Below are 13,590 nucleotides of genomic sequence, written 5' to 3' on the forward strand. Positions count from 1 at the left end.
TTATTATTGTGGCATATGCAATGGATAATATTTGTTTACATTTTTAATTACTCACATTTTCAGCCAAGAAAATCTCAGAGGATAATGCCTCATTTACAAGTGTCCTGGCAAAAGATAACATAATGTAATCACAGATTACCAACAATTCCATGACAACCATGCAATGGTTTCAATAGGAATATTTTTTAAAATATATAATTATAGTAAGCGATAAAAAAAATAATCAGAAGAGGCTGTTACGTTGCTAAACAGAAATTAAGGAAAAAATCCTCCAGTTCTTAAAGATATTGAGCTTGTTCCAAACCCTGTTGAAGTCAATGGGCTTTAAATCAAATGCATGATGAATAAACATGCTGAAATTAAATACCTGCCAAAGCCTTCTTTTGAACCTCTAGAGTTTCCCAGTTTAACAAGTCCTATTATTAAGAGACCTTAATCTTTTCATAGTAAATAAATAGAGCTCAAACTTAATTAGGCAACAAGAATTTCATTTTAAAAATAACACCAAAAAACCCATGCTTCTGAAAGGCTTTTCTGGAGTAAGAAAATTGTAATAGACTGTGCCTGGTGGATAACATCTCTATCAAAACTCACAGCTTTTGGGCAAGTTTCAGAAATTTCCTATGCTGAATTTAAAATGGAGAGAGAATTGAGTCAATAAAAATAATTAATCTATTAGCACTATCCTTGTTTTCATTGCTATAATTCCATTTCATTAAATTCCAAGGGCCAAAATAGGCCCTAAGCAAACTAGAAACAGGGTGGGGAGGAAGTGGAGGGGTTGTTTTTGGTTTTTGGTTATTTTTTGTAATTAACATGCAGATGACATCAAATTTATTGTAGTTTTTACCTTCTGAGGCCAGCAATGTAACTGTCATAGTGTGTGTCACAAAGTCTTACCTTTTTTTTCTCTTTTTAATTTTACTTGTTCTTTATTTTAAAAAAACAAACAAACAGTGGGCTGGATTTTCTGGTCTCAGATGCATCAGGAGTGACTCTATTGATGTCAATGGAATAACACCAAAGCAACACTGGTGTAAGATCAGAATTTTATTTTAGGAAGAAATGATGAAAAATGTGGGATGCAAAACGTAATTTTTTCTTTAATGCTCTCCAAGGGTGATTCCACAGCATTATCATCATTCCGCTTGTCGTTATAATGGACTATATTCTTCATGGGCCTGATCCAAAATCTATTGAAACCAAGGAGGAATCAGGAGTTATATGAGCATTAAGAGGAGATGAGGAAATATTGAGAGTCAAAGCTTAAACCTATGTGACAAGAATCTGACAAAAATGTTAAATATAACACAAAAGAAAATCCTTAAAAAAATCTGAAAATGCTATAAAAATCAAATTGCTTTGGAGCATAAACATATAGTCTGGTTTATTTTCCTCAATTGGGGAACCATAACTAAAAAAAGCCTATATTACATTATCATTTTATATGAATATAACTCATCTGTTTTGCTATAAATATGTCTTCACATACTACTGGAATGCCCAGAGTAGTTCTTGAAATGGGCTCTGGGCTCAGTATTTGGACTTTCATACAGAGTTGAACTTCATCTACAGCAATGATGGCTATTTGGGGAAGCTTTGTCTTCACAGAGTGACTTGCCATTACTTGGAGGAAGCAGCACAGAACAACAGCATGCAAGTGATGGCTATCATGATTTGAATCAAAGGATTTGTTTAAACTCCAGGTTATAATTCAAGCAGTGAAAGAAAAAGATGCCATGCTTCTTTCTTACAGTACTAAAATAATATTAATCTCTTAGGGTACGTCTACACTACAGCGCTAGTTCGAACTAACTTAGTTCGAATTAGTTAATTCGAACTAAGCTAGTTCGAACTAGCGCATCTAGAACTAAAAACTAGTTCGAACTAGCGTTTTGCTAGTTCGAACTAGCGCGTCCACACTGATTGGACGCAGGGGGGCATTTAAGGGCAGCTGAAACCGGTTCTGGCAGGGCATCAGGTCAGCAGTTGCTTTGTGTGGCTGCTGTCTGAGGCTATCTGAGGCTCGTGCTTAAAGGGACCCCCCCTGGACAGCCGGTTCTCAGCTTTTCCTGCTTGCTTGCCAACCTCGCCGAGGGACAGCAAAGCGTCGGTCTCTGTGCCCGTCTGTGTCGGTGCTTCCCTTCGGGGGGGCCGCCGCAGGTGGCAACATGGAGCCACGGCTCGCCCTGCACCTTCTGGTGCACGTTCTGGACTTGCTGCTGCAAGCCTGCCAGCAATGGCTCGAGGCTGCCTGGCACCACCTGGGGAACGTCAGCCCCCTGCCTCTCCGCCTGGCCGCCCTGGGGGCCGTGGAGGAGCCGCGGCGGCGCCCCGGCACCGGCGTGCCCCGCCGCATCTGGCGTCTGGACACCAGCAGCGACTGGTGGGACCGCATCGTCCTGGAGCACTGGGACGACCGACAGTGGACCCAGAACTTTAGGATGAGGAGGGACACCTTCCTGGAGCTCTGCGAGTGGCTCGCCCCTGCCCTGCAAAGAAGGGACACTCGCATGAGGCCCGCCATCCCCCTCCAGAAGCGGGTGGCCATCGCCCTCTGGAAGCTCTCCACGCTGGACAGCTACCGATCCGTCGGGAACCAGTTCGGCGTGGGGAGATCCACTGTCGGAGCAGTGCTCATGCAGGTACGGCGCTCGTCGGCCACCGAGCCGGGGGGGAGGGGGGCTGCGAGGAGGGGATGGGCCGCCCCAGGGACAAAGGGGGGGGCGGGAGGAGGCGAAAGCGCCCCGCACCGGAGGGGTCGGGCTGTCCCGGCCGTACTACACGCCGCCAGGGGGGTTGCTTCCGGGAGTGGGGCGCGGGGCACTGCCAGGGCACGCACGCTCCCAGCCACCCGGGCGCCCCACTGATTGACGCTTTGCTGTGTCTCTCTCCGCAGGTGGTCAAGGCCATCAACCGGGTGCTGCTCCGCAGGGTGGTCCGCCTCGCCAACCCGGATGCCGTCATCCGGGGATTCGGCGCCCTCGGCTTCCCCAACTGCGGGGGGGCCATCGACGGGACGCACATCCCCATCCGTGCCCCGGAACACCAGGCGTCCCGGTACGTGAACCGCAAGGGGTACTTCTCCGTCATCCTGCAGGCCGTATGTGACCACCGGGGACAGTTGACGGACATAAATGTGGGCTGGTCCGGCAAAGCACACGACGCCCGGGTGTACCGGAACTCCTCCGTGTGCCAGCGGCTGCAGGACGGGACCTTCTTCCCCGACCGCCACATCAGGGTCGGGGACGTGGACATGCCCGTCTGCCTGGTGGGGGATGCCGCCTACCCACTGCAGCCCTGGCTCATGAAGCCCTACACGGGACACCTCAATCCCTCCCGCCAGGCCTTCAATAACAGGCTGAGCAGGGCCCGCATCGTGGTGGAGGGGGCCTTCGGGCGACTGAAAGCCCGCTTTCGATGCCTCCTCACCCGTCTGGACCTGGCCGAGCACAACATCCCTCCCGTGGTGGCGGCATGTTGTGTGCTCCACAATTTGTGTGAGCGGAAGGGGGAGGCTTTCTTGCCAGCCTGGATGGCTGAGGCTGACCGCATGGCTGGACACTACGGTCAGCCCCGCACCGCCGCCGTCCGGGAAGCCCAGCGGGGGGCCATCCGGATCCGGGAAGCCCTGCGGGAGAGCTTCCAGGTGGAGGAGGAGGAGGACTGACCTCTCCCTGCATGCCCCACCGGGGCCTTCTTCCACCCTACCCCCCCCTTCCCCTTTCCCCTCCCTACCTACTGTCAAATAAAGACACCTGTTTTTCCAACAAAAACGTCTGTTTATTTCACAGAACTGGGGTGGGGGAGGGAGGAATGAAGGTGGGAGAAGGGAGGGGGAAACCTGGGACGAGGGAGCTGGAAGGGGAGGGGAGGGAAGGGAGGAAGGGAAAGGAAAGCTCAGGGGTGGGAGTCTGGGTGCCTCTCCCGTCTCGCCACACTGCGGGTCCGGGGGCGTCGGTGGGGAATGGTTGTGGAGGGGGGGGGCAGAGAGGACAGGGGGTGTGGAGGAAGCAGGAGCGGAAGCAGGAGGAGCAGGAGGAGCAGGGGGAGCAAGAGGGGGAGCAAGAGGGGGAGCAAGAGGGGGAGCAAGAGGGGGAGCAGGGGGAGCAAGAGGGGGAGCAAGAGGGGGAGCAGGGGGAGCAAGAGGGGGAGCAAGAGGGGGAGCAGGGGGAGGAGGAAATGGGAAGCGGTCTAGCAGGCTCTGGAGGTGGCCTCGCAGGGCACGGCCCTGCTCCTCCAGGGCCTCCAGACTCCTCTGGCGCAGCCTGAGGTCCTCCTGGACCCAGTGGTCCTGGAGACGGAGCTGTCGGTCCAGGAACCGGAGATGCCGCCTCTGGTAGTCCTCCTGGTTCCTGGCTGTCCTGCTTGCCCGGGCGCGGGCGGCTGCTGCAGGCGGGGTGGTGCGCCCTGCAGTCCCCGGTGCTGCAGCTGTGGTGCAAGAAGACCAGCGGTCAATTACCCCAGGGGCCCAGGTGTGTGAAACCCAGCTCCCCTCTGCAAGGCCAGGGCCCCTGCAGGATCCCCAGCTGCTGCTCCGTAGTGGGCAAGGCCCAGGCGCACGGTCCCGGGGCTCCCTCTCGCCCCAGCCCCCCGTACACATAAGGGGAACACGAGGGTACTCACAGGTGGACGCCTCCCCGGCCTCTGATGATGCAGGCGAGCGGCTCTGTGGGGTGCCTCGGGGGTCCCGGGTCCTGGGAAGGCTGGCGGCAGGCTCCTGGCTCTCAGAGCCCTCTTCCTCCTCCTCGGTGTCCAGGAGCGGTCCCTCTGCCCCGGGGTCAATCACGTCCCGGGGGGCAGGGACGGCATGAGGCCCCAGGATGCGGTCCAGGGCATGGAAGTGGGGGCAGGCCTCCGGGTCAGCCCCTGGCAGGCAGGCCCGGGAGTAGGACTGCCGCAAGTCTTTAATCTTGCAGCGCACCTGCTCCCGGCTGCGCTGGTGGCCCCTGGCGGCCAGGCTGGCAGCCATGCGTCCATAGACGGCCGCGTTCCGGTGGCTAGTGCGGAGATCGTGGACATTTGAGGCTTCCCCCCAAACCTCGATGAGGTCCACGATCTCCGCACTTGACCAGGCGGGCGCCCGCCTTTTGCGCCCCCGGGCAGGCTCCTGGGAGCCGCCAGGCTGGTCGTGGGGAGCAGTGGAGGGCTGGGAGCCCTCGGATGGCTGGCTCATAGTGTGGCAGGTGCAGGCTGTGCAGGCACGGGTGCTTGCAGCCTTGCAACTGGCACAAAGTGAGTAGCCAGCCCGTGGCCCTTTAAGGGCTCCGGGGCCGGGAGGGGGGCAATAGAGTTTCCCTGGTGTTGGCCAGAGTGGCCACCAGGGAAACCTGGGAAGCCTTAGCCTCCCACTAGTTCGAACTAAAGGGCTACACAGCCCTTAGTTCGAACTAGCTAGTTCGAACTAGGCGTTAGTCCTCGTAAAATGAGGTTTACCTAGTTCGAACTAAGCGCTCCGTTAGTTCGAATTAAGTTCGAACTAACGGAGCGCTAGTGTAGCGCATAGGAAAGTTAGTTCGAACTAACGTCCGTTAGTTCGAACTAACTTTCTAGTGTAGACATACCCCTAGTGTTTATGTATCTAATTTGCTTATTAATTCTATCAGAGTATAACTTGCACTCTGAGAGTAGAATAAACTCTTTAACTGTTATATTTTAGATGTCTGTGTCTCTAGCCGACTGTAACATTTGATGAGTATCATGTCAAATACAGTGTCTCAGAATGAATTTGATTAAAAATACATAAAATGAATGAGTTGTCAGAAAGCAGTATTTTTTAGAAGGCATAATACAAAAATGTGTCTATTTTAATAGGTGGTCATCTTTGATCATACAAATTTAAGAGATTCCAAGGCTTTTTCTATTTGCATAAAAAACAAAAGACAGCATTGTCAGAAATCCCCAAATATGCATTTTGAATCAAGTTACACCTAAATGCTATACAAAGACTCAGTGTCTTGATGCTAATTCATTGAAAATGGCTTGGCCTTTAGGAATTTCCCATTGGCACTTACTAGAGCTGAACTCAAAGTGGCAATGGCAAAAAGCAGCCATCGAAACTGCATTCATGCTGACATCTAAGCCCTAGTGCTCAAATTATGAGTGCCCTGAAACAAAATGCTGTAGAAAGAAAAGCAAACATTAAAAGTGCTTTGGGTGCCAAGATTTTGCATGAAAAGACTGGAAAAAAATGTTTCATTTTAAATAAAATGTTAAAAATGAAACATAAAGAAAGAATTTGGTGGAAAAGGTTTGATGTATAATATGCAGTGTTACAGTGTCTGTTTTATTTATCTATCTATATATATAAAACACATGTTTTTGTGTATATCTGCAACTATATTCAAGTTTAGATATATGGTCTACGAATAACATATGTAAAGATGATGGTTGAGCTAGTTAATTTTTTTCCTGCTGAATTCATGTGTTTATTTTATGAGAGGAGATGTGAAAAGTTCATTCATGTCAAAATGTGTTGCTAAGTATAAACATGCTGGTTCACTTTAGGCAGGATCAGAAAAGACCCTGGGTGTATAATCTGTGAATTGACGGTATGCTGATATTGCCCAGGTTTTGTATTACTAAACTATGGCTCACAACAACAACAAAAATTTAACCTTTAAATAGAGGCACCAAAATAATTTAAAACAGATTGGAGGGTTTAAAGGGCTTCAAGAGTAAGCAGCTCATATTTCAGTTCCTCCCCTCTAGGGCCTACCTATTTGGTGTTCAAAGTTCATCTCATATTGCAGCTGCTTATGTTCACATTTTCTGCAATGTATGGATGTGATGTCCTAGGGAAAAAACATAAAATAAAATATACAACATTAAAAAACATCTCCCCTAAAACAATGATTTGGCTGTTATTGGGCAGGGAATAGGACAAATCACCCAGAGGCTTTTAAGTAAGAGCTACAAAAGAAAAGAAGAGAGAAAAACTGAAACGATTTTAAAGAGAATTTCAGTTTCAGGGGATTTTTTTTTATCCAAAGTTCTCACAGGTTATAGAACCCATTATTTTTTGTTCTTTTATTAAAAATTTCTTTGTACTTCATTTAGACTTCCTTGCCACTAGTCACAGATAGATGGCAACAACAAACAATTATACTACATATTTATCACTTTATTCTATTTCACAGTGTATCTCCAGTTATGGGAACAATAGATTTTTACACCTTGCTTTGGTTTCTATTTGTCAAGAATAGCCTTTATAAACAATATATTTTTCCAATTTAATAAAAGAGTACAGCAGCATTAAATGTGCAAGATGTGATTTGAAACAAAATGGGCTAGACCACTGAGTAGTGCTTCAGAAAACCAGCTATTTACTTATTACAACACCATTTTATAGCATGAATGTCCCTTGTTGAATGATAAGATGGATGTCGTATTTGTACTACGTTTTCCAGCTTTACAATTTAAGCAAAATTGCAATATTTTAAATCAACTAAGTAGTTGATGTAGTATGTTTTTACCCGGGCAAGCCTAAATTTAGTCCTATGGGTATGTTACCCTGAAATAAATAAATATCCCACATTCCTGAAGATAAATTCACATGTGGATAAGTTAAGCTTACTAACAGGAAGGAGGGGGGAATTTCTAGGGGCAGGGCACAGAGAATGCAAGAGAACTTAGCATCCACGGGAGATCCATGGTTGTAGGAAACTGCAGTTTAAATAATACAATGGAGTGAAGTCTCAGAGGGGTAGTCGTGTTAGACTGTATCTGCAAAAATGACAAGAGGTCCTGTGGCACTTTAGAGACATGGATGTAACTCAATCATAGCAGCAGATGAGGAGGAGTGAATACCAAGAAAGGGGAAATTGCCTTTGTAGTGAGATAAACAGTCAATTCTTATTCAATCCTAATTTGATTTATTGAATTTGCAAATGAACTGTAGTTTTGCTTTTTCTCTTTGTAATCTGGTTTGGAAGATTTTGAACAATGGCTGCTTTTAAATCCATTACTGAATGTCCAGGGAGGTTAAAATGTTCTCCTACAGGTTTACGTGTGTTACCTTTCTTAATGTCTGTTTTGTGTCCATTTATCCTTTGGAGCAGAGACTGTCCAGTTTGGCCAATAATGGCAGAGGGGCATTGCTGGCATTTGGTGGGATATATCATATTAGTAGATGTGCAGGTGGATGAGCCCCGAGTGGTATGGCTTATGTGGTTAGGTCCTGTGATGGTGTCGCTCATATAGATATGTAGACAGAGTTGGCAATGGGATTTGTTGCAGGGAGTTAGACCCATCCACTCTGATTTAATTGGCCACATTAACACTGGTCCTACACTTTATAAATAACTTCCTTTTTTACTTATATATATACCCCTAACTCTGTAATTTCCACTGCAATTCATCAGATGAAGTGGGTTTTACCCACAAAAGCTTATGTCCTAATAAACCTGTTAGTCTTTAAGATGCAACAGGACTCTTCATCTTTTTTCACAACGGTGTGAAACATGTCCCAAGTTATTACTGTACACTCTTTAAAGGAACAAAAATGGGGTGTTTAATAGAGTAAATCTTCTGATAAAGGTATGGGACAAAATGGTACTCTTTAAGGGCTTGAGCAAAACAGGTACAACAGGACAGTAGAAAGGTACAACAGGACTTTTTGATAAATTTTCAGATACTTTTGGGACAACTTCACCTTAACGCAGGAGGCTCCTTTGTTGTAACACTTTCATGGTATTTCCAAAAATCACGCTGAAGACAAAAGCACTTGGAAACTGCAGAACATAGAAAACATCATTGAAAAGCAGTCCTCCTCCCAATGTGCCCTGTCCTTTGTAGACAGCAACGTTAATTTCTTGCGCAAGAAAGCCCAATGGCTAAAATGGCCATCGGAGCTTTCTTGCTCAAGAGAGCGTCTACACTGGCACGGATGCTTTTGCTCAAAAGCAAATCTTTTGCGCAAAGGAACATGCCAGTATAGACGCTCTCTTGCGCAAATACTTTTAACGGAAAAACTTTTCCGTTAAAAGTATTTGCGCAAAATCATGCCAGTCTAGATGCAGCCTGAGAATAAAGCCACAGTAAATGAACTCAAAATGTTAATGGAGAGCAAGTGTACATAAACATTCTATGAAGCACCACATTTTGAATTAGAGTGATGTGAGGTTGTAGTACCTTTTTTTGCATTAGAAATATGGAGGAATGCTACCACTACTGGGAGTTATCACAATTTTTTCTTGCCACACACATAATAGTTGGAAGTAGCATGAATTCTACTGGATGTGAAACTCAAATCTTTGATTTCAAAGTGAATTTGTGGTTCACGGTGTAAATTCCCTTACAAAGAAGAGCAAATAGATATTGTAATGCTTTTTTGCCTAGAAAGATTGAGACAGAATTTGTGGAAGATAATAATCAATAATTAGCTTCATTTTCAGCAGCCATTTTGTGCTTTTATGCTGTTACATGAATCTTCAGGCAGGAATGAAATCCTGGCCCTACTTAAGGACCTATCTACTGTATTAGATAAGGTCAAATTTATTAAGATAGATATTTTAACACTTGATTTTGTAAAGTTGGAAGTGAATGTCTCCATTGTGTGCAAGAGTTCAGTGTAGTGTGTCCACAGTAAGGGGGGTATTGTCGACTTTGACAGTGATGCACTGTGGGTAGCTATCCCACAGTCCTGCCACCCCTTTGCATTCTGATTATTCTCTCAGTGCCCATTGCGACATGCAGGGGGTGGTTCTAGATACATGTTGTCATTATTCTATAATGCACTAATTTCCTATTTCCACTTCCCGCTTGAAAGCAATGGCAAACAATCTTTTCGGGACATACTTTCCTTGGTTATCTGTACAGACACTATAGCAGGGTTATCCTGGACCCTGTTCAGCAGCAAAGTACTATGGCAATCTTAGCAAACGTCTCACACATTATGCTGCAGTATGTCCAGAGCCTATCCAGGGCCTGGTGGAATGAGGAAGCATCTGAGAAGGCCATGAACAGACACCTGTGTGAAGCTCTTGAGATGAGCAATTGGCAGATGCTGGCAGCATTTGATCCTCTTGACATGGTGGAATGCTGGTTAGTTTTGTTGCCAGGAGGCAAGCACAGACTGGTGGGACATAGTTATACAGCAATGGGGTGATCAGTAGTGGCTGCAAAACTTTCATGTGTAAGGCCACTTTCATAGAAGTTTGCGAATGGTTTTCCCCTACCCTGAAATGCAGCAATACCAGAATGAGATCAGCTCTGACAGTTGAGAAGCATGTGGCAATAGCCCTGTGGAAGCTTCCAGCACCAAACAGCTACCTTCCAGTCAGCTGACGATTTGGAGTGGGTACAGTGCAGGTAACCCTCCCTTGTTTTCTCCTATAAGTAATCAGAGATGGGGGTAGGGAGGAAGGGTGAACAGTGCCCTTACTAATTCCCCCAACCTTTTTCCACCCAGGATCCTCCAGCCAATCCACTGCTAGGACCACACAGGATATGAGAATGGTTTCAACTCCCTCATCTTTCCATTCAGATCCCTCCAGCAACTCCATTGCCAGGACATGTGATACCAATCATAGGAGTCCCCAGCTACCCTCAGCTCACTCAATTACCAAGCACCTCTCCGTTAAGTCCTTTCCCCAAGCTATTTATCTGTTACTATATGCCTTCTTTTGTGGGGTACCTGCTCTGAACATGCACTATACGCTTAAATAATGAGTTGTGACATATGGCCTACCACTTCCATGTTCTGCACAAACAGGGACCACCCAAACCTGCTGTGAGGAAGGTGAACCCCCAATCCCCACCTGCACCTAGGCCAATATGGAGAAAAGGGGAAAATTCCTTCCCGACCCCCATGTCCTCAGCAGGTGGCTTGTGTAATGCCAACTGCAGATATAGCTAGTAACTCCTTTCCAGAAGTTCTGCATCTCCTTTTCCTCCTTCCACCCCAGCCATCAAAAATCACTCTCTTCTGCTGGTCAGTCAAGCAAACAACCTTCTCCCAGCTTAAGATGCAGGGTGGTGATAGATTTCAATAGATCAGCATTTTACCCCATCTGTTCAAGTTATTGCTGTAGGGCTAGACATTTCCATGTAATTCCTTCGAAAGAAAGTTACTATTCAATGTGAGTACAGGAAGAAGGATTTGGCTCATTATTTTAAAAAAGTACTATGCTGTTTCAACTGATATACAGTATGTACGGTTTTTTCATGTAGCTGACAGCAATATGTAATTTAATATATCAATTGTTTTCTAAGCTTTGGATATGCTGGGCATTCAAGCCATTGGTGGATGATCTCATGTTAAAACTCTTAGCATGGACAGTATACGCTTTTATAGGCTGAGATGTGCTCCTCCGCATCAGGTCAGATTGTGGCTATAAATGCTTTGCCTGTCCAATAGATGGTGTAGTAGAGCTACACCAAAGATTGAATAAGGTCAAATTCCCAATGTACCCAAGGCTTTAGACACTTCCAGAATCTTCTTATCTTCATTCATAAAAAACCTTTACATCTGAAAAATAGAGGAATTACAGAGATTACATAGAACAGAAAATACCTACTATTTTCCTTTTTATGAAAAGTGGGAAATTTTCTCATGGCTTTTTGTCATGATGTAATTAAACATCATTGATGGACCTCACTATGTCTAGTTGCAGAATGAAAGACCAAATCTTGCTCACTTGTTTATGCAAGTAATGCCAAATACATCAGTGTGACTGTTCTTGTAAAGCAGAAGCATTTAGCCCTCAGTATTGCCAGTATTGCCTGGGGAAAAGTGCTTTCTCAATATTGCAGTTAAGGATACTTTAAAAAACAAAAAACCTCCTAAATAGAGTTGAATATTGAGAGATGGAAAATCTACTAGAGTGTGGTTGAAGGACTAGAGTCTAGATCAGAGCAGGCAAAATATGGCCCATGGCAGGCTCCCTGCCTGCCCTGCCCTCTCACTCCACTCAGAGCAGCTGTCTGAGGGGGTCATGTATCTTTGTGAGCGCTGTGAGCCTGAGGGAAAAGAGGTTTTGAGCACTGCCCCTGCCTTCAGTACAATCTCACAGCTGGTTTTTGGCCAATGGGAGCTGCCTGTTTGCAGGACATGCAGCACATGAAGTACCCCTTCCCCTGGGGCTCCTAGTGTTCAGAGAAGCACATGGCCCCTGTAGTCTGCGCTAAAGGCAGGAAGTCTGACTGAGGGACCTACTTGGCTGCTGGCCAGGTTCAGTCCAGGTAAATGTTTCCTGAGTAGAGCCTGCCTCTGTACCTCCAGCCCCACCTCCTCCCAACATTCTGTCCATCCCTACCCCATGTAACATAAACCCTCTGCACCCATACCTCCTCCCAGATCCTGCACCCCAATTCCCTGTCTCTGTTCACAACCTAAATCCTGGCACTCCCTCCTAAATCCTGGTACTCCTGTACCAAGTCACAACCCCCACCCAGACCCTGCACTCCCTCCTGCACTCCTTCAGGTCAGAATCCTCTCCTGCTCTCATACTCCCTCCCAGATCCTGCACCCCCTTGCTGCACCCCACATCACAACCGCCTTCTTTCCCCCAACTCCATACCCAGTCCCATACTCTCTCCTGCATCCTAAGCTTCCTTCTGCACCTAACCTCTGTTTCAGATCCCATACCTCCTCCATTAATATCATGGAAGAGTGTGGCCCTTGACCACTTACCAAATACTTATAAAAATTATTGCTCATCCCTGTTTTAGAGCAAGGGCTCATGAATCCAATGTAGTAATTCCTAAAGAGCCACTCTACTAAAACAATGTAACATATTGTTAAAATAAATACATTGTTATTCTCCACTGAAAAGTGTGAAGGTCTTATGGCATAATCATAATTTTTAATTGTGAAAAAACATAGTTAGATTGTATTCAAATTAAGGTCACATTTTATTATTAGATAATCTTTCTAATAAACGGCCATCATTCTTGTCTGTCTGTCTGTCATGGAATTTTCAACTTTCACACACACATGTATATACATATATAAACATATGGGTGTGCATTGTATTTGTATTGCAAGGGTTGGAAGGGATTCTAGAAAGTTTGATTTGACTGGGATGGGTTCCAGAGGCTTCAAGAAGGTTCGATCTTAAGCCACAGGGGTGTGGACATAGACATTCAACCGTGTGTAGATGCTATTCCAATTGCCTCTTATATCGCCAAGTACATTGCTAAATGTGAACCTATAAGTCTTGAAAGAAGCTTCAGAGACCCTATTGCTCAAATCAGAAAGGAGAAAAGCAAAGATTGTTTCTCAAAAGTTGTTTAAAATATGTATGGCAATGTTAAATCAACGCCAAGTCTCTGCCTGTGTGTGTGCTTGGGCAACGGCAAAATTGATATCATCACCAATATAATATGGTGATATTTAAGAACAAGTTAGATAGACATCTATCAGGGCTCATCTAGACAGTACTGGGTCCTGCCATGAGGGCAGGGGACTGGACTCGATGATCAATCAAGGTTCCTTCCAGTTCTAGTGTTCTATAATTCTATGGCCCTACTTCTGCCGCTACCAAATTCATGAAACTAATATCCCTAAAGTTGAAATTCAAATTGAAGGCGATGTTGCCAAGCACATCATCAAGCCAATCACATGTCAATTTCAAGTGAATTTTGGAT

General features: G+C 45.9%; 1 protein-coding gene and 1 long non-coding RNA gene across 2 annotated transcripts in view; both read right to left on the bottom strand.

The window, feature by feature from the left end:
* Positions 1-891: 891 nt before the first annotated feature.
* LOC112546461 (uncharacterized) overlaps positions 892-13,590 on the bottom strand; it is a 60,674-nt gene continuing 47,975 nt past the window's right edge. Inside the window, exons 3-5 of the long non-coding RNA XR_012905455.1 lie at positions 8,654-8,732; positions 6,719-6,794; positions 892-1,193 (exon numbers count right to left, since the gene is read on the bottom strand). This is a non-coding gene — a long non-coding RNA (uncharacterized LOC112546461). The remainder of the gene's footprint in view (positions 1,194-6,718; positions 6,795-8,653; positions 8,733-13,590) is intronic.
* On the bottom strand, positions 1,267-5,460 carry LOC142830263 (uncharacterized). Its single transcript, XM_075934392.1, has 3 exons — positions 4,627-5,460; positions 2,954-4,431; positions 1,267-1,272 (listed from the first exon to the last, which is right to left on the bottom strand). The coding sequence occupies exons 1-3, from the start codon at positions 5,174-5,176 to the stop codon at positions 1,267-1,269; spliced, it is 2,034 nt and encodes a 677-aa protein (XP_075790507.1). The 5' UTR covers positions 5,177-5,460.

The sequence above is a fragment of the Pelodiscus sinensis genome, chromosome 7 (genome assembly GCF_049634645.1).
Source record: "Pelodiscus sinensis isolate JC-2024 chromosome 7, ASM4963464v1, whole genome shotgun sequence".
In the NCBI taxonomy this organism is placed as follows: domain Eukaryota; kingdom Metazoa; phylum Chordata; order Testudines; family Trionychidae; genus Pelodiscus; species Pelodiscus sinensis.

What these genes read in the sequence shown, in the direction of transcription:
- LOC142830263 (XM_075934392.1), bottom strand. Translation starts at nt 5,176, where the DNA reads ATGAGCCAGCCATCCGAGGGCTCCCAGCCCTCCACTGCTCCCCACGAC. An exon ending in GGCCGGGGAGGCGTCCACCT is followed by an intron (nt 4,432 to 4,626) that starts GTGAGTACCCTC and finishes CTTGCACCACAG; the next exon opens with CTGCAGCACCGGGGACTGCA.